General features: G+C 34.0%; 1 protein-coding gene across 2 annotated transcripts; it reads left to right on the top strand.

The window, feature by feature from the left end:
• Window positions 1-15,336: 15,336 nt before the first annotated feature.
• LOC107493902 (BTB/POZ domain-containing protein FBL11) lies at window positions 15,337-25,730 on the top strand. 2 transcript variants are annotated; one of them, XR_002363858.2, is made up of 18 exons: window positions 15,337-15,641; window positions 15,743-15,793; window positions 15,878-15,998; window positions 16,227-16,368; window positions 16,484-16,533; window positions 17,366-17,454; window positions 17,549-17,654; window positions 18,483-18,519; window positions 18,631-18,782; window positions 19,460-20,018; window positions 20,125-20,406; window positions 21,184-21,329; window positions 21,844-22,191; window positions 22,625-22,868; window positions 23,206-23,261; window positions 23,930-24,010; window positions 24,779-24,999; window positions 25,206-25,728. XR_002363858.2 is itself a non-coding variant. In XM_016114934.3 (18 exons), exons 1-18 carry the CDS (start codon window positions 15,457-15,459, stop codon window positions 25,225-25,227), a joined length of 2,991 nt encoding a protein of 996 aa, XP_015970420.1. In that variant the 5' UTR covers window positions 15,337-15,456; the 3' UTR covers window positions 25,228-25,730. The 2 variants fall into 2 exon arrangements, 1 of the variants encoding a protein (XP_015970420.1); XM_016114934.3 differs by having other exon boundaries at window positions 24,779-24,823; window positions 24,931-25,730.
• Window positions 25,731-26,782: the final 1,052 nt, after the last annotated feature.

The raw sequence follows: 26,782 nt of genomic DNA, 5'->3' as shown, positions 1-26,782 counted from the left end.
TGTGGACCCAATCCAACTCATTTCTGATGCTATTTAAGCCAAGGATTGAAGGGGAATTGAGACTTTTACATACTTGTCATCATTAGTCATAGTTTAGTTTTAGAAGTAGTTAGAGTTAGTTTCTAGAGAGAAGCTCTCTCTTCTCTCTAGGATTAGGATTAAGATTAGGTTTAGTTCTTAGATCTAGATTTTAATTCATGTTCTCTTCTACTTCTACTTCTCAATTCCTTGTAGTTACATTCATTCTTTTACATTCTTTTGTTGTAATCTCTTTTATATTGTTCTTGTGTTTTGTTGTAGATCTACTTTTGTTTCTTCTACTCTCTTTCAATTCAATCAAGGTAATTCATAATAAATGTGTTTCTTTTAATTGTTGTAGTTAATTCCTTTCAATAATTGTTGTTAGATTTCATTCTTGTTGTCAATTTACTATGCTTTTCTTTTGTGCCTTCCAAGTGTTTGATGAAATGCTTGGTTGGATTTTAGTGTAGGTTTTGTTCCTCTTGGCCTAGGTAGAGTAATTAGTGACTCTTGAGTTATCTAATTCATTTGTTGATTGATAATTAGGAGTTGCTAATTGATTTGAATGCCTCTAAAGCTAGTTTTTCCTTTAGGAGTTGATTAGGACTTGAGGAATCAAATTGATTCATCCACTTGACTTTCCTCCATGGTTAGAGGTTAACTAAGTGGGAGTAATGGACAATTTGTTATCACAATTGAGGAGGATAACTAGGATAGGACTTCTAGTACTCATATCTTGCCAAGAGCTTTGTTAGTTGTTAGTTTATTTCCTTTGCCATTTATATTTCTTGCCTAAAATCTCAAAAACCCCAAAATAACTCATAACCAATAACAAGACACTTTATTGTAATTCCTAGGGAGAACAACCCGAGGTTCAATACTTCGGTTTATAAATTTAGGGGTTTGTACTAGTGACAAACAACTTTTTGTATGAAAAGATTATTGATTTGTTTAGAAACTATACTTGCAACGAGAATTTATTTGTGAAATTCTATACCATCAAAAATTCAATCATCACGTGGCACGCCAAGCTCTCATCCCCACTTAGGCATGCCACTTGAGCAACCAGGCGTGGCACGCCAATACACAAGGAAAGCCAAAGAATGCCACTTGGTGTCGAAGGCGTGGCACGCCAGCTCAAGAATCTCACTATGGCATGCCACTTGAATGCTACGCGTGGCACACCAGCTACTGAAACCAAGGCAAGTTGATGGGCGTGGCACGCCTGCCTCTGCGCGTGGCACGCTGGTTATATTTTCCAGAAAGGAAGTTAAGAAGCCAACCAAAAGGGCGTGTCACTTGGTGACAACGGTGTGGCACGCTAGCATCCATCCTCCACCCTGGGCGTGCCACTTGAATGTTGGGCATGGCACGCCAGCGAAGGAGTCAAGCACACAAATGGGCGTGGCACGCCAAATCCAGCGTGCCAGGCTAGTTCAACTTTCCAAAGAGATGGATTGAGCACACAGCAAGGGCATGGCACGCCAGATCCTGGGCGTGCCAAGCTAGTTCAAATTTCCAAAAGCAAGAAGAAGAGGGAGAAGACTTGGGCGTGCCACTTTGGCTCGAAGGCGTGGCACACTAGGCTACATGGGTAATTAAAGGACCCTAGGCGTGCCACTTTGGCTCGAAGGCGTGGCATGCCAGGGAAGCTAATGAAGGAGGGCGTGCCACTTGAAGAGTTAGGCGTGGCACGCCAAGCTAGAATTAGAAGAGGACGTGGCACACCACTAAAGCGCCAGCCACACACCAGCTGGGAGATCACATTTATTGAGTTTTTTTCCCTCCAAATTGTAATTTTCCTTTTTCCACTTTTGTATTTCATTTATTTTGAGAGCTAGGAGTAGTATAAATAACACAAGAAGTACTGGGAAATGGGGTTAAGCAGTTAGAAGAGCTTTTAGTTTTACTTTTCACTCCATCTTGAAGTATTTTTCTCCAAGCTATGAGCAGCTAAATTCCCTCTCATTAAGAGAGCGAGCTCTATTGTACTTGATGGATTAATGATAGTGAATTTTCTTCTTCTCTTCATCTTCTCTTTGATTTGCTAGAAGAAATTTTGTTTTTTATGTTTAGTGTTCAATTATCTTGGAAAAGAGGTTGAATGCAAAATGGGTTTCATGGGAACTTTGGAAAAGGAAACATGAAACCATGCTAGAAATCCCTTCTCACACTTGAGTAGAAAGCCCTTCTCACACTTGAGTATAATCAGGGACCAAGCATATCTCTCTTCATGAGCAATTAGACCAAGGAATTGGCTATTGATCAAGATTTGAGAGATTGAGTCACCAAGGGATTGGGGCTCAATCAATCATGATTGCCAAGAGGTCAATGAGTTGTATGATTGAAGAGGATATGAGCTGGATTTAATCCAAAGAGATAACATCTCCTGATCTCAATGAATTCCCCATATTCTTATCTATCACTTTCTTTATAGCTTTCTTTTACATTTTGCAATTTCCCATTCCCATTTACATTTATGTCATTTAAGTTCCTGCCCTTTACATTCTTGCCATTTCCATTTCTGCACTTTATTACCTTTATTTATTTTTGAGTCATTTTTAATTCTGCCATTTACAATTCTGCAATTACAATCTATTCTGTTTAGCTTGACTAATTCCCCAATTAATTAAAGTTGCTCAAATCAACCAATCTCTGTGGATACGATCCCACTCTACTGTGGGTTATTACTTGATGATAATTTTGGTGCGCTTGCCAAAAGAGCAGATTCATAATAAAAAATCTTATGAGTATTAAAATCCGTCCATCATATATCTTAGTACTCTTTCTCAAAAGTGCGACCCTAGGAGATGGTGGAAGGTGAGGATCCCCTTCCTTGTTCCTCCTGGTATTGTAAAATTGCCTCCAGCGAGATAGTGGAAGGTTAGAATCCCCTCATTTGTTCCTCCTGGGCATATGAGAATGTACCTCCTGGGTAGATGCAAGGGTTGTGGTTTCGCCCCACTTGCTCCAGGTTGGTTAGTATGGTGGCTCCCCGGGTAAACGCAGGGATTGTGATTTTGCCCCCACTAGCTTCGGGTTATGATGAGTTGGTGTACGCGAACCCCACATTTCTATACAACTGTACCAGTAAGTGTACTGGATCATCCAAGTAATACCTGAGCGAGTTAGGGTCGATCCCACGAGGATTGTGGTTTGAAGCAAGTTATAGTTATCTTGCAGGTCTTAGTCAGGCAAATCAGAAGGTTTATATTTAGATGCAGTTTGATTGTAAAATTGAAAGGTAAATAGGGATAAGGAAATAAATGGAATCAATAATGGGAATAGAGTTGAGGGATTGGTGTTGCTTTGTCTTTCTGAATCAACTCTGGTATTATTGTTCTCTTTGCTTGTGAGTGATTTCTTCAATGACAGGCTGTGTGTAATTGACATTGGTTTAAGCAGCTGCCAATACTCCTCTAGATCTGAACCCCAGGTTTAGTGCGGATCCATTCTGATTGGGGTGAAGCTGTTGTAGTTCATTATCCTTGATGATCCTACTCAAAATGCCAAAGACAAGATCGAATCTTCTGGATCGGAGGATGTTTTGCCTTAGGTTCTAGCCTCTACCACAGAGACCCTAATCTCCCCACAAATCGGTTGAGCTGATGTCTCGAGAGGTCCCCAACGAAGTCGTGGATTAGCCGTCTGAGAGACGTATCTTCAAGCTGGTGGTTCATCATTGTCCGATAAAAGACACACTTTGAACCCATGTAGAATGTGATAACCTTGTGCCAGTTCAACGCATTCATATTAATGAAGAACGAATATACATCTTAGAATTAATCAAATACGGATCGAAGAGAAACAGTAATACTTTTATTAATTCATAGGACTCAGCAGGGCTCCTCCCTTCAACCTAGGAGGTTTAGAAACTCATATTGAGGTAAAAATGCCATGTAAAATGTGTATGATGGTAAAATTGATGTAAAAGTGTCCGAATAACATCAATAAAATCCATTAAATACTAAACAATGACTAGAAGGGTAAAACAGTCTTTTTAGTGCTAAAATCCGCTTTTGGGGCCCACTTGGTGAGTGTTTGGGCTGAACTTTGATGAGATCCACGTGCTATGAGGTCTTTTGGGTATGGAACGCCATCTAGGGAGTCCTCTCTTGGTGTTTGGACGCTGGGCTCTACTCCTTGGGCATTGGACGCCAAAAGGGGGCAGAAAGCTGGCTTTGGACGCCAGTTTTGGGCCTTCTACTCCGAAATAACGTATAAACTATTATACATTTCTGGAAAGCTCTAGAAGTCAGATTTCGATAGCCATTAAGAATGCTCTATTTGGATTTCTGTAGCTCCAGAAACTCTCTTCCGAGTGCAAGGAGGTCAGATCTGGATAGCATCTGTAGTGCTTTCTCTGTCTCTGAATCAAACTTTTGCTCCAGCTCCTCAAATTCAGCCAGAAAATACTTGAAATGGTACAAAAACACACAAACTCAAAGTGGAATCCAAAAATGTGAATTTAACACTAAAACCTATAAAAACTTAATAAAAACTAAACAAAACACCTTAAAAACTATATGAAAACTATACCAAAAAACGTATAAAATATCCACTCATCATGAGTTATGTGAAAAAAATGCAATTATATGATATACAAGTAATGTTATGTACATATGAATGATTATGAAATGTTAATGGTGAAATGATTATTTAAGATATGAGTTTCTCTGGGTAAGGTACCGTGGCTTGCCACCACGTGTTCTAGGTTGAGACTCGATACTCTGTTAACCCTACGTCGTAAGGGTGACCGGGCCCTTATAGATATGAATTATGAATGATTAAAGTTTTATATATATGAATTATGAATGAGAAGAGAAAAAGCTATGCATAGACTCATGGGGATGCGCAACGGGGGATAGTCTAGGGTTTAGCAGCCAGACTTGTCGGGTTGGCTTGATAACCGATAGATGAGACTCATCAGCCATAGGATAGGAATGCATCATATGCATATTGTTTGAATTACTTGCTTGTGCATTAATTAGGATTGCCTAAGTGATTATAGCATGCTATTTGTTATATTTGTTTTCTGTATTACTTGTATTCTACCTGTGTTTGCCATTGTCTGCTTATTTGTCTCTGTAATTTCACCGGAGATGGAGGAACGGAGGAAAGGCAGAGAGAGTTAGGGTTCTAGTTTAGTTTTAGTTAGGTTTAAGTTTTGGTTAAGTAAGAAATCCTTAGAAAACCACCTCACTTTATGGTTTCTGCTTTAGCTCTTTAAGTTTTATAACCTGAATGTCGACGTTCTAGGATTGTCTCTGGCATTCTCAAGACCTTATATCTTATGTGCGTGGCACATTTACCATGTTGAGAACCCCCGGTTCTCATTTTATACGGATATTTGTGATTTTCAAATGTAGGACAGGCGGCATCTCGCTAAGGCATATTGGAAGCTTCTGACAGCGGAGATCCTTATCTTTGGGGCTTTATCTTATATATATACTTATTTTCGGTTCTCCTATATTTATGTATATATATATATTTATGTGCTCAGGCCGGTTCAACTTCACAAGCCGAGTCTTGAGCTTTGATATTTGTACCTTGAAACTCTCTTTTGTTATATCTATGTTAGTTTCTCTTACCTTTTCCGTTTATCGTTTAAGTATCGTGAGTGTTGTGCTTTTCTGTTTAACACTTTGCTTTAAACTTTCTTTCAGAGGCTCCTCGATAAACCTTCTTTTCTACTATATTATGCATATTTATATTTTATTTTAAGAAGTCATAGCGCTTCGCCACCTCTATTTTACATCCTAGGTGTAAAACTCTGTGTGGTAGGGTGTTACATTCCTCCTCCTCATCTTTTGCTGCTGCTTTTTCTTCTTTTTCATCATCATCATCATCATTTTCTTTTTTATTTTATTCATCTTTTCTTTCTTGTTTTACCTTATCAAATTTCTCCTTGTTTTACTCTCTTAACAAGAATAACAACAAAAAAAATCAAACAAAGAAGAAGAAGAAACATAAAATACTATAAAATTACTTAGAAGATGATGAACCTACATTCCTTCAACTAAAAGAAAGAAATAAATAAAGAAAAAAAGAAAAAAATATTGTATTAAAGAAAATATTTTTGTGCATTTGTAGCAAATTACGGTGTAAAACTAAGACATTTATGTGTATTGTTAAGAATTTTTGGTGTATTTGTATTGATAAGTTCTGCATAATTCAAAACGCTTTCTCTTCCCCCTGCTCATCTTCTACTTCTTCTTCTTCTTCTTATTTTTCATCATCATCATCATCATCATTTTCTATTTTTTTTCTTATTCATCTTTTTTTTCTTATTTTACCTTCTTAAGTTTCTTCTTGTTTTACTCTCTTAACAAGAATAAAAACAAAAAAATCAAATAAAGAAGAAGAAGAAACACACAATGCTATAAAATTATTTGAAAGGGGATAAACCTACATTCATTCAATTAAAAGAAAGAAAGAAATAAGAAAAAAAAGAAGAAGAAATGCAACATTAAAGAAAATATTTTTATTTATTTACAGCATATTTCGGCATAAAACTAAGACATTTATGTGTATTGTTAAGAATTTTCGATGTATTTGTCCTAATAAATTTTGCATAATTCTAAATCTATTGTTTCGTCTTTTTTTTCATCATCATCTGTTTCTTTTTTTTTCTTATTTTACCTTCTCAAATTTTTTCTTGTTTTACTCTCTTGGCAAGAATAAAAACAAAAAAGTTCAAACAGAGAAAAAGAAGAAACACATAATGTTGTAAAATTTACTTGGAAGAGGATGAACCTATATTCATTCAGCTAAAAAAAGAAAGAAATAAGGAAAAAAAGAAGAAAAAAGAAATACAGTATTAAAGAAAATATTTTTATGTATTTGTAGCAAATTTCGGTGTAAAACTAAGATATTTATGTGTATTATTAAGAATTTTTTGTGTATTTGTACATTTAAGTTCTGCATAATTCAAAACCCTTCCTTTACTTCCTCCTCATTTTTTGTTGCTTCTTCTTCTTCATCTTCTTATTTCATTTTCTCATAATTCTTCTTTGGAGTAAAAAATTAAAAAAATACATAATGTTGCAAAATCAATAGAAAGAGGAGGAGGAAAAAAATGCAGCAACAACAATAGTAATAAAAAGAACGACAAAGAGGATGAAACACGTGAAGAAGAAGAAGAAGAAGAAGAAGAAGAAGGAACGCGGAGAAAAAGAAGGAGGAACACAAAGAAGAGGAAGAGGAGGAGGAGGAGGAGGAGGAACGCGAGATACAAACGTTGGAGGGAGAACGACGTGATTTTATGCGCGCATTATGTGAGTGACTTTTGTTGAGTTAGGGTTAATTTATTTGGACTTGTGATGAGCGGATAATTTATACGCTTTTTGGCATTGTTTTTAGGTAGTTTTTAATAGGTTCAAGCTACTTTTAGGGATGTTTTCATTAGTTTTTATGCTAAATTCACATTTCTGGACTTTACTATGAGTGTGTGTGTTTTTCTGTGATTTCAGGTATTTTCTGGCTGAAATTGAGGGACCTGAGCAAAACTCTGATAAAAGGCTGACAAAGGACTGCTGATGCTATTGGAATCTGACCTCCTTGCACTCGAAATGGATTTTCTGGATCTACAAAACTCCAAATGGCGCTCTCTCAACGGCGTTGAAAAGTAGACATTCAGAGATTTCCAGCAATATATAATAGTCCATACTTTATTCGGGAATTGACGATGTAAACTGGCGCTCAATGCCAGTTCCATGTTGCATTCTGGAGTCAAACGCCAGAAACACGTCACGAACCAGAGTTGAACGCCCAAAACACGTTACAACTTGGCGTTCAACTCCAAGATAAGCCTCAGCTCGTGTAACATTCAAGCTCAGCCCAAGCATACACCAAGTGGACCTTGGAAGTGGATTTATGCATCAATTACTTACTTCTGTAAACCCTAGCAGTTAGTTTATTATAAATAGGAATTTTTACTAGTGTATTAGACATCTTGGGATGTTTAGTTCTCAGATCATGGGGGCTGGCCATTCGGCCATTCCTGGACCTTTCACTTATGTATTTTCAACGGTGGAGTTTCTACACATCATAGATTAAGGGTGTGGAGCTCTGTTGTACCTCAAGTTTCAATGCAATTACTACTATTTCCTATAAATTTCATTTATTCATGTTCTAAGATATTCGTTGCACTTCAACTTGATGAATGTGATGATCCGTGACACTCATCATCATTCTCACCTATGACAACCACTTCCGTTCTACCTTAGACCGGGTGCATATCTCTTGGATTTCTTATCAGAATCTTCGTGGTATAAGCTAGAATTGATGGTGGCATTCATGGGAATCCGGAAAGTCTAACCTTGTCTGTGGTATTCCGAGTAGGATTCTGGGATTGAATGACTATGACGAGCTTCAAACTCCTGAAGGCTAGGCGTTAGTGACAGACGCAAAAGGATCAAGGGATTCTATTCCAACCTGATAGAGAACCGACAGATGATTAGCCATGCTGTGACAGAGCATTTGGACCTTTTTCACTGAGAGGATGGGATGTAGCCATTGACAACGGTGATGCCCTACATATAGCTTTCCATGGAAAGGCGTAAGAAGGATTAAATGGATGTAGTAGAAAAGCAGAGATTCAGAAGGAACACAGCATCTTCATGCACCTATCCGAAATTCCCACCATTGGATTACATGAGTAACTCTATCTTTACTTTCTATTTATTTTTATTAATCATATTGAAACCAATAATTTCTTAAATTAGTTGAATCCACCTAACTGAGATTTACAAGATGACCATAGCTTGCTTCATACCAACAATCTCCGTGGGATCGACCCTTACTCACGTAAGGTATTACTTGGACGACCCAGTGCACTTGCTAGTTAGTTGAGCGAAGTTGTGAGGTTATATTTAGACCATGGTATTGAGCACCAAGTTTTTTGAAGCCATTACTGGGAAATTAATTTCGAACAACAATTCAAGCATAAATCACAATTTCGTCCACCAACTTGTTTACTAAAAAGATTTGTATATGTAACATGACTAAAAAAACAAATATATGTTTGATTGGCTATATAATAGAGAAAAAGAATAAAACAATGAAAAAATAGTAATATATACCTTAAACTATATATAGCCATTGAAATTATACCTATATAATGATAGTTTTTGAGTGATGTATAATATTAGGTGGTAATAAAATAAGAAAATAGAATATTACATTTTTTTAAAGATATATAATTGCATTGTTTTGTAAAAAAGAAATACATTGTTCGTTATAGAGACAAATATAAAAAAAAGGATCTTCCACTTTAGTAAACACCAAATACTAGTAAAAGAAAAACTAACAGAAGAGATTGGGAATTCACAGAGAACGATGCTCTATAACTTGAGTCATTCTTTGTTGGAGCTTCCTTACTGTTTCCACAATCACTATTGCTGCTAGCTTCTCACCTTCAAAGACTTCCAAATTTCTCGCCTTCTACAACGCTCAACACAAAGATGCAAGGAGGGCCATAAAAGGTTATCTTTTTCTAATGCCTCTACTTGTTGTTTGCCACCAAACTGCAAACTCTATGGTTCCACTTTGTATTATAGCATTCACAAAAGGAGAGAAATACCAAATCTCAGGAATGGGACCGTATTGCACCAAGGCATGAAGGATTGTTTCATTGCCATTTTTGCATACTGGACACATTGTTGAAGTATCTGAGAATCTCTAGTTAATCAAATTGAGTACCTATAATTTTTCATGATTTTCTCTCCACAGAATTTTTTTTACTTTGGATGGTAATTTTAACTCTCAAATTGATTTTCAGAGCATTGAATTCATCATCACCGTTGGAAGGTGCTCAACCGACGAATGAAAAAAATTATAAGCCACCAAGTACTCCGAGGCCACATCATACTGCTTCCTCTTATTCTAGGCCCATTCAAGCTTGTCCTCATCATCGTCGTTTAGTGGTAGAGAGAGAATTTATGAACTGAACTAAGGAGAAAAACTGCTTCAACTAGCTCTATTCCATCTTCCATCCACTGTAAGTAAATTATGTACCTAATTGATATCTGTTACTGATTCTTGTTGTTATTGAGTCTAAAAGGGTAGGGTGGGGGTAACCATGGATCCTCCCAGATACGAACATTTGTGCCAGATTCTATACTCGATCCCAAACCCTTTTCTATCACTTTTCTTTCCTCCGGTAGACTTTGCTAACCCCAAGAAGGTAGGTTTCCTTTATCTGCAAAAAGGGGGAGTATTTTTCTTTGAGCATATGCGCAAGTAGCAAATTAGGCTTAGTAGTAATTTGCCAAAATTGTTTACCTAGCAAGGCTAGGTTCAGGGCTCTGAGATCCTTGAATCCCAATCCACCTTTTTTTGTCTGGTCATACAATCCCAATTAACCCAAGTCATCTTTCTCTCCATTCCCTTCTGATCCCACCAACATTGTCTTAGAATGTTGTGTATTTCTTCCACTAGAGAATCTAAAATCTTGAAACATGAAAGTGTATATATTGGAATAGCTTCTCTGACAATTCTAACTAAAATATGTTTGCCACTTGCTGATAATAGATTCCTTTTCCAAGCCTGAACTATTTTCAAAATTTTATCCTTTATTGCAGTGAATGTAGCCCTTTTAGATATCTGAATAATGGATGGAAGGCCTAGATATTTATCTTGGGCTCCTATATGCTTTATGTTAAGTAACTCTGCTAGTTGTTGCCTTCTGGCAAGTGGGGTATTTTGACTGAAAAAAATTGCTGTTTTGTGGAGGTTAACTTTCTGCCCACTAAACATTTCATATTCATTAAGTAGAGATAGGATATTGTTGCATGATTCCTCATTATCCTTCCCAAATAAGATAGAATTGTCAGCAATGAGAAGATGATTGACTGTTGAAGAGCTTTTGTGAATCTAAATGTCCTGTTTTGCTCTGCCTTCTATAATAGATAAGATAATCCTTCCACACAGAATAGAAATAGATAAGGTGACAAGGGGTTTCCTTGCCAGATATCCCTTGATGGCTTAAAAAAGCCATAAGGTTGACCTTCCACAAGAACAGAGCAAGAAACAGTAGTGACTAGTTCTTTGATCCAAAAAATCCATCTGGTTTCAAAACTCATTATCTCCATGATGAACCATAAAAAACTCCACTCAACTCTATCATATGCTTTACTCATATCCAATTTAATATCCATTTCACATTTCAATTCGCACTCTTAGTTTTGAGGTAGTACATATATTTATGAGCTATTAGAATATTATCAGAAATTAATCTACCATTTAAAAACGTACTGTGGCTTGGACTATTAACTCATTAATAAACTCTTAAAGTCTATGTACCAGAATTTTGGAAATAATCTTATAAACGATTGAGGATAAGTTAATAGGTCTAACCTGTGACATGTCTCTAGCATCCGGGATCTTAGAGATCAAGCAAATCTGTGTATGGTTAAATGCATTGAGCATTTTATCTCCACCAAAGAAGCTATGAACCGTCTTAAAAACATCACTACCTACTATGTCTCAATAAAACTGAAAAAATCGTGCTGTGAAGCCATCCTCACCTGGAGCACTTTAAGGACAAACGCTGAAAGTGGATCTCTCGATTTTCTCCATAAAGATTGGTCTCATTAGCCTCTGGTTCATGAAAGCTGTAATAAGAGGACTGGAATCACTGAATACGTCACGAGATTCTAATGGGTTAGCGGATAAAAATATTTTCTTGAAATAATTTTCAGCCACCAGAGCAATATTCTGTAGATGTGAAGCCATTTTACCGTCATTCCGAACTAGTCCCCAAATTTTTTTTTTGGTTTATAACTTAGAACTTCTGATGAAAGAACTTTGTGTTGCTATCCCCTTCTTTCATCCATTTGCATCTTGATTTTTCCTTCCAAAAACTTTCTTCTTTTGATAGCTCCTCTTCTAATTTTTTCTCTACCTCTGACAACTCTGGCCCACCAAAATAACTCGCTGTTCTCAACTGTTCCAACCTACGATTTAGTTCTTCAATTGCTTTCTTAGAATTGGATTTGTTATGATGCTGCCACAGCACTAAATGATGGCTAAAATACTTCAATTTCTGTGCTAAAACGTATATAGGTGAGCCATTAACTTCCATACTCCAAACTTCCGTTATTATTGTCCTTATGTACCTTTACATGATCTTTTCATGCTAGAGCTATTCCTCCTAATGTTCCATTTGAGTCCACTAATGTGAAACTTTGATATCCATATGATCTGACTTTATGTTCCACCATTCGAGATTGGTTTTTAGTTTCATAGAGAAAAATCACCTCAAAAAAATGAGATTGTCACATCCCTTTAAGATTGTGGACTGTCAAGGGTTTCTCCATACCCTAACAGTTTCACATTAGGACTCTCATGGTGCATTGGGTGCCATTGAATCTCTTGATCCATATCTCTAGTTAATCTTCCGCCCTTCTTTTAGTCCCGGATAGCATCTCCATCCCTCTATGATTTGATCTAGTCATTTGTTTCAGCCTTTTATATTTGACGGAGTATTCAGTAGCAGGAGTACTTGGCATGTGGTTTTTAGTTAAGACTCCTGTGTTAGCATGCTTCGTTTGGAAACTACTTGTTCCTCCCAACTGAATCTGATTCGAGCTTATAACCATAACATCCTCTATACTCATATCATTCTCCTTTTCCTCATCACGTCTTTTGTTCATGGCAAGACTCTTGAATCCTTGATTGTACTTTTTTTTTTGTCTTTGACACTCAAGTTTAAAAACCATCTACCAGGCAGTTTGGGAGCCGTTTCTTTCTGGGAAGGAGTTGACCCGCTTGAAAGCTCTTTTCTCCCTTTCTCCCTTCATCCTCCTTAATCTCCAGCCTTATACCAATTTAATCAGCTCTGATCCATTCCCTTATCTTATTCTCCCTTAACCTATTTTCCTTTATATCCTCTAAAAACACAACATATGTTTTGTGGTTATAGCCTATAATTGCACAGTACGTACACACTGTCCCTAGCCTTTCGTACCGAATTGCCACTCCAGTTGGAGACTTGTCAGGACCAGCAACCTTAAGAGAGTCTTTCACAATTCAATTTCCATCAATAACTATTCTTTCTTTGATGATACACGTCTCTCTCCCTTTAAAATTAAACAGTCCCACATCTATTACCTTATCAAGCCCTTCACCAAGCTTTCGAGCAACTTTCAGTGTCTTAAAGGTTTTAGAAACCCCCAAAATTGGGCCTATATTGGTATCTCATTGATTAGTTGTTCTCCAATGCACACTTCTTCTTTCCAACGCTGGACATGGAGAGCATAGTCTTTGAAAAGTCATGGAGAGCCTCTCTCAATTCTCATAACATTTCACTCATTATCGAAGAAGAAATGAAAATGATTGTGATCAATTTCCTTTACTTGAAACCCTATTGGTCTCCCCTAAAATGCTTTAAGCGAAATGGTTTATCAGCAAAAAGTCTTTTAACCAAACTATTAATGCAGTTGCGAATAACTCCCTTTATATCCTCCTCTGACAATTGTATTATATCATCTCCTTCTTCATTATTCAAGGGCAATTAAATTCCCTCCACTTTTTACCATGATTTAGGGAAGTAATGCCAAGAGAAAAGGATAGAAAAGAACCTATGTTATATGATGACTCTGAGTTAGGAATAAAATTGTGAAATGTGTAAAAATGTTAACCTTAATGATATAGAAACTCTGTTAAATTAAAGACCTTAGCAAAGCATATTGACTCTTGATGACACCTTTTTAAATAGAATATTATATTATAAAATTATTAAACTAGAATTAGTACTAACTTACTTTATTAAAAAATATTTATAGAAAATATGAGATGCAATTTTTTTTCAAAAAAAATAAAAACAAAATCTAATAAAAATAATTGAAATAGACAAAGAATTAGTAGTTCGTATCTAATAGTATTTGTAAAGGATTAAAAAATACCAATTAAACAAAAAAATAATTTAATTAATTCTAACTCTAATTTAAACTAAAAAAATATCATCAATGAATGAAAAAAAAGATTATATTATAATAAAGAATACAATATTAAAACAAAAAATTCGTTCTCCAACCCAACCCGACTAAAAAAAAGGAAAATAATTTAAGGAGAAAATGTAAAAATTTAATTTTTAATTAGTTAACATTAGCCAATTTTAATGTCAACATTTATAATTTAAAATTTAAAATTTAAAATAAACAAAATAATTTTAAAAATATTAATTAACAAATTAATTACCAAAAATTTTTCGACCTAGATTATAAGCTCATCTACTAAAATTTGGTCGGTACGTAAAAGTTAGTTATTATGTAAGGATCCGTTGGAGAAGTTTTAAAAGTAATTTTTTTTAAGTTTTTGACTTATGAAAAGTAGTTTATGTCTTGTGCAATTTTTAAAATCAAATTACAGTTTTTTAAAGAGATTAAAAAAATTACTTCTCGCATAATACTAAAAGACATCGAATTCGATGGTCCCAGAACGTTTGGATCATTAAATGCTCCCATAATAAAACATGATTTTTTAAATTTTTTAATAATTGTTAAATAGTCCGTTTCTAATTTTAATTACAAAGTAACCTCATATATTTTATTTAATTATAAAAATTATTTTTTATTTTATAAATTATTATTCTATCATTTATTTATTATGTTTATTAATAATAAAAAACAAAAACAATAACGAATTAGATCTTCCATTGATCGTAATAACTTTTGGGCAATTCCAAACAATTAAAAGTTTATTTTTGATCCATTACATCCGTTGAGGATTTTGAAATTGTGTTTCTTAAAAAATCAATCGATTGGATAATATAAACAGTCGATTGAATTAATAAAAACCTATATTCTAGTCATCGTTCAATCAATTGGGTAATATGACCAATCGATTGATTTTTGCGGAAAATCATACTACCTTGCAACTTTCAATCGATTGTTTTGTGGTAACCTGAAGTCCATTTGATTGAGTTACGGAAAACCTGAATCGATTGTTTTGTTAATCCAATCGATTAATTTTTTAAGAAACACGATTATTTCAAAACCCTCGACAGACAGATGTAATGGATTAAAGATAAACTTTTAATCGATTGGGATCGCGAAAAAGTTATTACGATGGAAGATCTAATTCGTTATTGTTTTTGTTTTTATTATTAACAAATATAATAGATGAATGATAAAATAATAATTTATAAAATAAAAAATAGTTTTTATGATTAAATAAAATATATGGAGTCATATTTTTATAAAATAAATTCTTTTAGAATTAAAAATTTAAATATAAAATAATTTATTTATAAGTTAGTTAAAAAAAACATAATTAAGCTAGAATGTTCTTTCAAATAAATAAATAAAAAAAAAAGAAATTAGCTAGAAACTAGAAAATGAAGCAGGGCGGTGAAGTCATTCCCCGTCGTCGTTTTAGGCGACAGTTTCCGTGAGAGAGTGGCGTTGTGATCGGATTCACGATTCTGAGACCATGGAGGCAAGCTCAGTCGTAGAAGACGATGAACGTGTTATCCTTGTTTGCACAGACCCCGATTCTCTCGAACCTCAAACTCCAGACCAAGAACACCTTCTCCTCACCGCCACAGATATCCTCACCTGGGACTTGCCTAACATCCTCACTTTCAACACCCTCAAAGTTCATGCACATCGCTCCAGGTTCGTTCATTCACTCACTCTATTTGTTTTTTTTTTCTCGGAAAAATGAACTGTATTGACCCAAATTGCTCTGGAATTCTTTTTAATTATGTGCTCCACAGGCTCATTGAGCAATCCTCGTATTTCCGTGGTCTACTCGGCCGGAGTTTCAGGTATAAAAGATTTTCTTTTGAAGTCTTTTTTTTTTCTTAACATTTAACATGCTTCATTAATTTTTTTTTTTATTTTTTTTATAGTGAATCGTGCTTAAGCTCAATCACTGTTAAATGGGATATCGGTGTATTTATCCAGATTCTGAAGCATATCTATGATTGTTCATTGGATGTTACTTCTGAGAATTTCCTCCCCCTTTATGAGGTACCATTGATTTTTGGATATATTTATGCATGCATCAAATTTTTGTTTTTAATTTTTTGGTTATAGTGCAAGAGTAGCTGTGATATTGTTCAGGCAATTCATACATGCCTTTCAATGTGATGTTTCCGATTCTTTATTTTGTTTGAGGAGTTTCAATTTTTTTACTAGACTTCATTCTTCAGTGTCTAATGGCTAATATTGTTGGTGAATTGTTCTTGTATGTAACAGGGTGCGTTCTATTTTGGAGTGGAAACACTGATATTGAAGTGTGAGTCTTGGTTTTCTGAGGTATCCTCACCTGAAGGTTTTCAGTCAGCGCGATTGCCAATGGAGGACATGATCCAAATTTGGAAGTTTGGCTTAGAGCATGGTAAAACACCGTTATTTTTCAACCTCACAATTGTTTTCATTCACTTTGGTGTTTTGGTTTTTATATGTCAATTTCATTCTAACAAACTTTTTTTTTATGTGTTGTTTTTTTGCAGCTAGTGACTTTATTGTGAACTTGTGTGTGGGCTGCCTGGCAAGAAATTTTGTATGTACTCAACTTCTAGACACTAAGGCTTGAACAACAAACAGTAAAATTGTGTATCTTAATTATAAATCTTTTCCTGGTCATGATGTTGTCCACTTGTTAATTAATGACAATACATTGTTATACATCCCCTCAAAAATAAATAAATAAATAAATAAATAAATCTCATAATGCTATTTTACATATGCACTGATTGGGCTCTAGTTATTGTTGAAATGCATCCCCATGTATTATTAGATTGGCATCTCTTTGGTGGGAATTTCTTTAGACTTGTTTTTCAGGATGTCCAGATTACTAAATCATGATATCAGAAGGAAATATACTAAGTGCTGGCACATATACCCTTTAATTATGAACAATTCCTTTAATTCATGCTTTGGGCTGTCTTTTTCATTCTCCTTCCCCCTTTTGTGCATACTCAGGCCATGTTGCCTGAAGTGACATCTGCATTTCTATCCCCATCATGGAGCCATTAGCCATATCTTGTATTTTGAACTTAAGAGTTCAGATGGGGAAGTGTGGTTATTAAAAGTAGATTTATTTGTTAAAGATCTGATAGTGATATTATTTGTTGGATAAAAGAGATACTAGAACATAAAAGGCAATTATCATTCTCCTGTTAAGATTTTTATATTTCAATGAAGGAGCTGCTTTAGTAAATTCCCTTAAATTATTTTGTTTCATAAATAAGATTTTAAGTTCAGTTATATGAAATTCACAAACCCTTGATCTCTGAGAATCTTTTTATCTTTTATGAAATGCTGAAGTGTATTCTTCGAGTTAGCTAAATCTGGCATGGACTATGCCTTTTCTTTAATTTATTGTCTTGTAGATGTGGGCAAAGCACAACATGTTTTTCAAGAGAATCCCGCATGAACTGCTGTTGTCTTCAGTTAAGCACCCACACTTGACTGTTGACAGGTTGATTTAGTATTTTATGAAAAGGTTTCTTTAAATCCTGTGCTATTTTTTTATTATATAAATCCAAAAATATAATGCTATAGAAACTTGACAGTGAAACACATCTTTCTGATGCACTTCTTCTCTGGCTTGAAAGTAACATGGAAGATTTGGAGTGCCAGAGCAAGGATGAAGACAACTGCTATGAAATTTTAAAACAGGTAGGTTTTCTATTTTGTTTTTATAGTTAGTTCTTTGATCTGTTTGTTAATCATTAATTTGAGTCTTAGGAGAAGAAGGCAGCCACGAAGGTCATAACAAATTCATTTCTCCCCATCTGCTAAAGCACATTCCTTCACCATATTATTGAAATATCAGTGAGATGTTATTTACGGGCAAGGTAACCTTTTGAAATTCTAGAGATGACTGGAAAAGATGGGAAGGAGAAAAATTGTATTCCGAAATCTGAATAATTGTGGATGCTTTGATGTCATGATAAAAAAAAAGTAAATTCCTCTTTATACTGATAATCTGGGTCAAATACTAGTGTAGTACAACTAGTACAACTATACAAGCTTAGTCCATTAACACTATTAATATTAAATACAAGTAATTTGTCTTAATCCACTTTCTATTTATGTTTTGGTTTAAAAATAATTAATGTGCAATAATAATCAATGTGAGATTAGTCAAAATAGTAAGTTCTTTAGTCTCATTATTGGTTGCATGTATAAACTCTTGTACAATGACTATATATCAAAATTAAAGTATTAAGATTATCATAGCAAACATCTTGGAAGATTGTGCTGATTTTCAGTAACGTGTAAGTAATTTCTTTCATTGATAATTCCACATTTAATTGAACATTAACTAAAATCGTATAGATGTAATTGCATTATTTTAAGTATGTTGGGAAATAATCATAAATCAATCAAGCTTCTAATATTTTCTCAATATTCTCACATTTCTATACATAATAAGTTTGCTATATGTGTGTGTTTGTGTACTTGAATGTCCATAACACCATGGTCTTTTGTTTTTCTTAACAGATTCGTCTGGACCTTTTGGCTTTGTGGTTTGCTGCAGGTATACCATTTTCTTGAGCTTTTTCTTGATCCCTCTAGCACTGAAATGTCTATTTTTTCTTGGAAGAAATTCCTAGATTCTGTAAGGTAAATTTTGTATTTGTTTTAACAGGAAAAAGAAACACTTCTCATTTTAGGCAGCTAGCTGAGGAAAGCATTGCTTCAATTTTCAGACTTTTGACTATTCCACTTATGGGTTCACAAGATATTTTTGGTTATAGTGACTTGCAACATCTCAAAATTCGGCTCACAGAGTATTCAAAGGTGAATTTAATAATTGAAAGCCATTTAATGATTTTGGCCTTGTTTATTTCGTTGTGGTCAATTTGTTTGAGCTAGGGAGCCCTTTAATGCCTGGCATTTACAATACTCCTTAATTCTTATGTAAAGGAAGGAAAATAAGCTTGGTTTATTTAGTTTTAAAGATTTCCACTACATTTTTCTTATTGAATGATATAAAATCGGATTGGAAAAAGAACTGGAAATATCCCTTCATACTCTATAGTGCAAAGTAGATATGCTTAGGATAATATTTATTTATTTTGTTGAGGAGGACAAAAATATAATAGAAACATAGCATAGTCCCTCTTTAACCAGGTAAATATTGCATTTGTATAAGTTATATTTTGTTCATTTGTTGTTATATAATGAAACGAGATCCATAAGGTATTCTGATGATAAGGTCCTTATGGTTTCTGACCACTTATCTTCCTTGCCTTGTGCAATTTGAATTTTAGTGAATATATATATTTTTTTAATTTTTTTGAACCTGGAAGTTGGTTACCTATAGTATTTCAGTATTTGGCTCCATATACTATTCAGGAACATGATCTCATATGAATGTCTAAGATAAACTGTCTTTAAGTCATATGCAAGGAGTCTGTGATGAGCTATTAGGTATTGTGGTATGGTTTTGTGATGTAAAGTTTCATTGCATGCAGAAAGTAGACCTTTCCAATTGTCCGCAAATAACACCTGCAATACTGCTTCTATCACTTCTCCCTTCATCGTATATAATGGATCCTGCTAAAAAGAAGATTATAGAAAAGTTCTTTATCAACTCTGGACGCCCTTCAAAAGATAGACATGTATTCCCTCAAAGACTCCTGCAAACCACTACCTTTGAGGGAGTTCAGGAGGTGGATATCTCAAAGTGCTGGAGATTGCTTATTGAACATGCTGTTGACTACTTCTGCAAGTCATTTCCTTGTTTAAGAATATTGAAAGCAGCTTATCTATTGAACATTGGGACAATCAGTTTCTTACAATTGTTAGAGAAGTTCCCTTTGGTCTGTGAAATTGACTTGACTGTTGATAGTACCCCAGTAATACCAGCATTATTTACCATTTTATCCTCCAATCCTGCTTTAATACCACCTGTACCACAGAAGGCCTCTATTATTAACAACAAGGCAGTGGAAATCATGCCATTTTATAAATTTGGACCTCCACTTTCCAATGTTACAAGACTCACATTGGAAGGAAGAACTGATGTTTGTGGTAGGATGCTTTTCTGGTGCTAAGCATTCATGTTTGACCTAAATATTCTGTTTTATCTTTTTTGTTCTGCTATCAGCCACTCAATTTTCTTAATTGTCCATGGCAGATTCGGTTCTCCTCTATATCTCCAGATTCTGTGTTTCATTGTGTCACCTGAATATTAAAGGATGTATTTCTGTCACCGATGTTGGCATATCAGATCTCATATGCAGGTGTAGAAAACTTAATTCAATTGTGGTTTGTGATACATCATTTGGGATAAATTCAGTTCAAGCTCTTTCCTCGGCTATTTCTGATGGTGGCAATACTTCCTCTATGCATTCTAGAGAGAAACATTTTAATTCTGTAGCATCTAATCTTCAAGAACTGCATATGGGTGGGTGCAAGGGTAAGCTATATTTCTCTGAGTTCATTAGTACCAAAATTAATATGTGAATCGTTAACTTGTATATAGTTTCAATTGCGTTTTTGACCCCATGTTCTGGTTTGTATTGCTGCATATGTTTTTAACATTCAGGAATCATTAAGGAATCACATAATATATTTTACCTCGTATACACCATGTTAAGATGGCTTAAATAAAAGAGTAACAAATATATAGGTTCGGGTTATGTTGTATTGTGTAGTTTGAGTGCAATTCTATATTTAACTGCTGTATCATTTGTTTTGATATGATGCACACTTGAGCCAAACAGTAATATTTATTACTATTGTTTTGAATCACCCTTGTGATTTCTAAATGAAAAAGTAAATGGTTTTCTCATCCTTATCTTTTTTTATATGAAAAAAAGGTTTTAATCCCATGCTTTTCCCTGAATTTGGGGTGAAAGGAGTCACTGAGTTGCTTGCCAGACCAAGTAGTATTTGAACATAACAATTTAACAATACATAATTCTTATGGTTGACCACAGCTAGTGGATTACAAATGTTTAGGTACTGATCTTCTGTGTATGCTTAAGGAAAGATACTCCGCAGCTTGTAGGATTTATATGCACTAACTAAACTAATCATTCTTCATAATTACAATGTCTAATAAAGAAGAAACTGAATATCCCTAATTGATCCTAATTGATACATAAAGGAACTTTTCTATAATATTCAACAACAAACTACAGGTGTTTTGACGAACTTTACTTCTTTGTATGATAAATTAGTTGTTTTGCAGGTGTTTCTGATTCATCTTTACTTGAGCTTATGTCTCAGACACAGCTTTTGAAGAGTTTATGCCTGAGAGGGACTGATCTGGTTGACCAGGCGCTTTATAATTTCCTAGGTTCTTCCTTGGAGATGCTTGATGTTTCAAATACCAAGGTTCATTTGCAACTTTATCATAAGATTGTGTTTCATGTGCCTTAAGAGTGACACAAAATACAAGTTGATTGTTATTTTTTATGTTACTTGAAGTTCAAGGAATTGTGGTTTAAGAATTACACAGCTTGTTTCCGCAGCAAATACCTACATAATGATGTATATGCCACCTTCGTTGCATGAATATGACCAACAAAATAAACAAGCTTTACTAATTCCTAATTGGGACTTTTTAGATTCATTAATTAGTTGCATTCAAATAAAAATGATTGCTTTGGTTATAAAGTTGGGCAATATGTTTTTTGCTCAATGTCATTGCCTCTAGTACAAGTGCTTCTTTTGTGCATATAATTGTACAGGAATATACCATATCATTCATAGTTCCCAATAGGTTAAGATTGTTTTGCAGAGCATTTTCACTGTGTGACAGCATGGAGAACACATATTCAGTATGTTGATTCCTTACTATCAATGCTTTATCTAATTGGTTTATTCTCTTTTTTTTGTGAAATTGTAGATTTCTGGAGCTGCGTTAGCTCATGTCATTCATAGAAATCTGAGTTTGAAATGTCTGAAAGCAAAAGATTGTAGAAATCTGTTTCCAGATAACAGTTGTATTAAAAAAAGAGAATGCTGCTTTTTCTCTTTGCATGAAGAACTACATGCTGGGTTCAGAAAAACATATAGCTTGGAAGAAATTGAATTTGGATGGGGTTTTTCTACCTCATCTTTGAGTGCTATGGAACCTATAATGATGTCATTAAAGACCATCCATATAGGTTTAGGTGGTATGTTAGGTGAAGATGCACTGAGAAAATTACCTTCAACCTGTCCTTTGCTGGAAAAAATAATTCTTCATTTTCAGGTAATAATTATGCTTCCTGTGGATTTGAGGTTCCTTCTCTCTTCTAAAGAGAACATAACATAAAATTCATTCCTGTTGTTCATAGTATGGAAAAACAATGGAGAAATTTTATCCCTCCAATTAATTTAATGATATTTGCTATTCATCATATGCAATCCATGAACTTTTTATCGTTACAACCTCCATAAATCCTTCAAGCAGACGATTCAAACCTTATACTTTGAATTAATCTCATCAATCATTGCCAAAGTGTCATTTCTAATTCCTGGGGCATATATATGTATATAAGATGCATTTTGTTTCTTGTTCTAGCTATCCCTTTATCATCTGTTGGTGTTGCTTTGTTCTTGGTTGCTTATGTTTTCCATTTCTTGGATGCTGTGGTAATTTGTAAAATTTAGAATGTTGCTTTCTTTGTTTTGATTTTTCATAGGTAATATCAGATGCTATTTTGACAAATATGGTTTCATCCTTGGTAAACTTGCAAGAATTATCTCTCTGCTATTGTTTTGGTGATATATCCATGTCAAGCTTCAAATTCTCCATGCAAAGTCTAACAAAGTTGAGGCTTGAAAGAGTAACCCCTTGGATGACAAATGCTGATCTGCTTATTTTAAGTCAGAATTGCAAAAATTTGGTTGAGCTTTCATTGCTAGGATGTCCTAGTCTTAACTCAGGTTAGAATTCTTGGTTGCTGAGATGAATAACTGCAATTAACTTAAGTCAATAGATGTAGTTCTTTAACATATGTCTCTGACTTGATCAAGTTGTATATAATATAGATATAATATAAATAAGCTTTAAGCAGATAATTCGTGTCCTTTTGTTTGTTAAGACAAAATAATGATTGCAGCCAAGATCGATTGTGCAGGAAAACTGAAAACGGAAACAATTGTAATACTGTGGGTTTTCAATATTGGGGGTAGAAGCATGACACAGTGATTAACCATTGTTATTTTAATCAACTGGTAATTATTAAATTATTTGTCAACGTTGTTGCTTCTTTACTTGCAGATTCTCAAGAGATAATTTCACATGGCTGGCCAGGCTTGGTCTCTATCCATTTAGAGGTTTGCTGATTTTTATTTATCTCCATTTTTTTCAATTTAGGATCAATCAGAATTACCTTACCTTTTAGGTTATTGAAAGTGATATATAATCATTTGGTCGAAACTGTTTTAAACATTAATGTAAAACCTACTTTGGTTAAATTATTTGCGCATTGTGTTTATTTAGAACTATTTATGTTGAGACTTCTACTTGGCAATATTTTAGTTGTGTTAGCTTAACATACAATATCTTAACGTTATTGTACTTTTTATCATTAAAATCCACCTTACGTAGTAAAAGAATAGCTCTCATGAGCTATCATCTATTTAACTATTTGTCTTGAGCATTAGTTTCATGGCCAAGTATAATTAGACATAACTAATTATATGCATTTTGTAAATTAAAGGTGGTGTTGTTTCAAAACCTGTACTTTTTATGTAACTTCTATTTGGGCGAATTTATAGTAATTTGGATTTTAATACCTTGGTAATTTTTATTTCATAGCCTGAAATCTAAGCACCTTAAAACAGATCAGGAAAGATAAAGAAAAATAATATTGGTGATACTATGTAAAGTAGAGTGGATGAAGGAGAATGTGCCAACTTCACTACTATATGTCAGTCACTCAATATACACCATTTTGGTTTCTGTTTTAATATACTATAAATAGATGTATACCTTCTTACAGGAATGTGGAGAAGTAACATCAAATGGGGTCTCTGCTTTTTTTTACTGCAAAGCTCTTGAAGATCTCCTGTTGCGTCATAATGTGAGCTTTCTTAGAACTTTTTGTTTTTTCCAGCTAAAAATTCGGTGCATATTTCATTTACACTTAAATTTATTGATGCTGGTTGAATGATAGATGATAGGTGATTTGTTCACAATTTCCAGTTAGAATTCAGTTCAATTGCTTCCATCTTATTGATTTATTGTCCGGCATGTATTTTATAATCATCAGGTTAGTGTAGCATCTTCTTTTGTTACTAAATTTAAGATCAGTATGACACAAGTATTATTCTTGCAAAAGAAAGTGTAAAAATGAAGGTTATTAGATATGGTGATTACAGATCACTTGATTACACATCACTTGATTACACATCAATGGTCATGAACTGTATTTCTACTTTGAAAAGTTCAACCAAGTAAAATGTAGGATAAAAACAAGAAAAAGAAGAATCAAAATTGCAATCTCACTAAGCCTTCTTCCAGTCTATATGCTCAAAGTAATCTATGGCTACTTGGCTTTTGCCACTCAATCCCTGTGATTATGTGGGAACTTCCTTCCGAAACATGGTTTGCTTACAATTACAATGAACAAATAGCTGTCATTTTTCATGCTTTGAGGAATTTGATGTTCTTGGTTTTACTTCTCCATCTTTGACAATAGATTATCCCTGAAGCTTTGTCATCCAAAATGAATTTATTTAACCCATTACCATTTTGGAAAATGAAGTTAGCATGTGTGCTCTGGCACCCTCTGAATTTCCGAATCATGTATTAAAAATTGTCATTGATTATGATTTGACTATTCATGCAGGGTCATGGGCTACAGAGAAACTTCATTTTTAAAGCTGCTTCGGAGGTTGCACTTTTTTTTTGTTATCATTTCTCTGTTTATTTTTTTCTCCCCTTTTACATGTAAGGTTAAAAAAAAATCATCTGCACTGAATCTTCTATCATAAGTGACAGATGCCATTGCTTCGAAAATTGTCACTGGATGTATGTGATGCGAGTGAAGGTGATTTTGACATTCCTGATGTAAGTCACTGCAGCACCATCGTTTCTAGTAATTATTTGTTATTCAAGTTCTTGAGCTATCATCCCAATCTGGGTAGATACTTGAAATCACTGTATGTTAATGCTGAAAGATACCTAGTGGACTCTGTTGTCGTTTGTATGTTTAACTATGTATTCACATGCTCTAAAGCCCCCTCCCCCCCTCTCTTCCTCTATCTTGGCTTCAGTATGCAAACAGATACTCGTTGAGTACGGTAAAGATAGCAAGGTGCAAATCTCAAAGATGCGCATTTAATCTCCCAGCCCCTCCAAGAAGATCTGTTCATGTGGAAAGTCTGGTGCTTGTGTGGAACTGCAGAGATCTCACCAGAACCGTGGTGAAGGAACGGCTTTAGCAGATTCTCGTCTGAGCAATTGGGGGCACATCACCTCTCTCCAAAGATGAAGGGTTAGTTTTACTACTAGTGTTTGGTTTTAGGAAGTCAAATTCTTATATAAGTTTAATATGAAGATTCTTGCTTCTGCTAAAAGTTACAACTGAATAAGTTGTATAATTGTCTCCTACATTCTTTTATTCTTAATCTCTTTTAATAAAACTATGCTCTGTTTCATCATGAATTCATTAGTCCGGTTTATATTGCCCATACTTGTTTTATTCTCTCAAGTAATTCGTCATCTTGTTTCTGCGTTGTATTTACATATTAGTTCGCGACCTGGTAGAGCATAATGTATGTACTCCACATTGTATCAAACGCTATTTTCATGTGCAACATGTTAACAATGAATCAAACTTTGTTCAAAACTAGGGTGCCATTCGCGCGATGTGCACGGTGATAAATTAATGATGCTATATAGTATATTTTAACAAGTATTATATTGTTTAGAAATTAATTAAAATATATACAAACTAATATTAAATTTGATGTATTTTTTGTTTAAAATATTTTATAATATAAGTTTTTGATATTGAAATTATATAAAGCTACATGTTCATTGTTATTTTTATTTTCGCATTTCTTTTAATTGACAGATTTAGTCTTTTTATGGAGTGTATGTCTTTCTTTTTTATTTTCAGTGGTTGTTTCTTTCTTCTTTCTGCTCTTATAAAGACTTTTTTTTTGAACGGTTGACTTATATATATTTTTTATTTTTTTATTTTATTTTTGTACGTATGTTCTTTATCTAGAAATGTGTTTTGGATTTGTTTATTTTTCTTTCTTCTTAATCTTAATCTCTTGATTGATCTGACATCTAAGTCTGATGATATTAGTATTGATGAAATTGGTTTCTATAATCAATGAAGAATATAAATGGTGTTTTAAATAATTGAAATTTTCGTAGTATTGTATGTTTTATTTGTTGTAACAAAAGTTATGTTTCAGTATTTTTTTGTTGAGACAGATATTTTGGTAACGGTATTATTGAGAGCCTTCTTTAAAGTTAAAATTATTTATTTTGATTTCAAATATAAGTGTAAGGTTGTATAAATTTTTTAATTAGGATGGTGTTTCAATATCATTCCTGTCTTGGAGTGTCATTAGATTTAAGACAGTTGTATTCAATAATTTTTTTCTTCTCTATCAAATAGTACAAAAGTTGTAGCACCATGATTCCAAACCTTTTAGTTTTGAATTATAATAATTATTGAGTTAGTAATCTATAATTTGATAAAATTTTTTATCATAAATATAATTTGATGAATTTTTTTATAATTTGAATCTCTATTAATTTTTTATGTTTTAGCATAAAAGTTTTTTCGTATTTTTTGAGTTTTCTTTTGACATCTATTTGTTCTTCTTTTAGT

Source organism: Arachis duranensis, chromosome 6, assembly GCF_000817695.3.
Source record: "Arachis duranensis cultivar V14167 chromosome 6, aradu.V14167.gnm2.J7QH, whole genome shotgun sequence".
Lineage (NCBI taxonomy): Eukaryota > Viridiplantae > Streptophyta > Magnoliopsida > Fabales > Fabaceae > Arachis > Arachis duranensis.
Note: the sequence above shows the minus strand (reverse complement) of the source record. Positions and strands in the feature narration are given on the sequence as shown.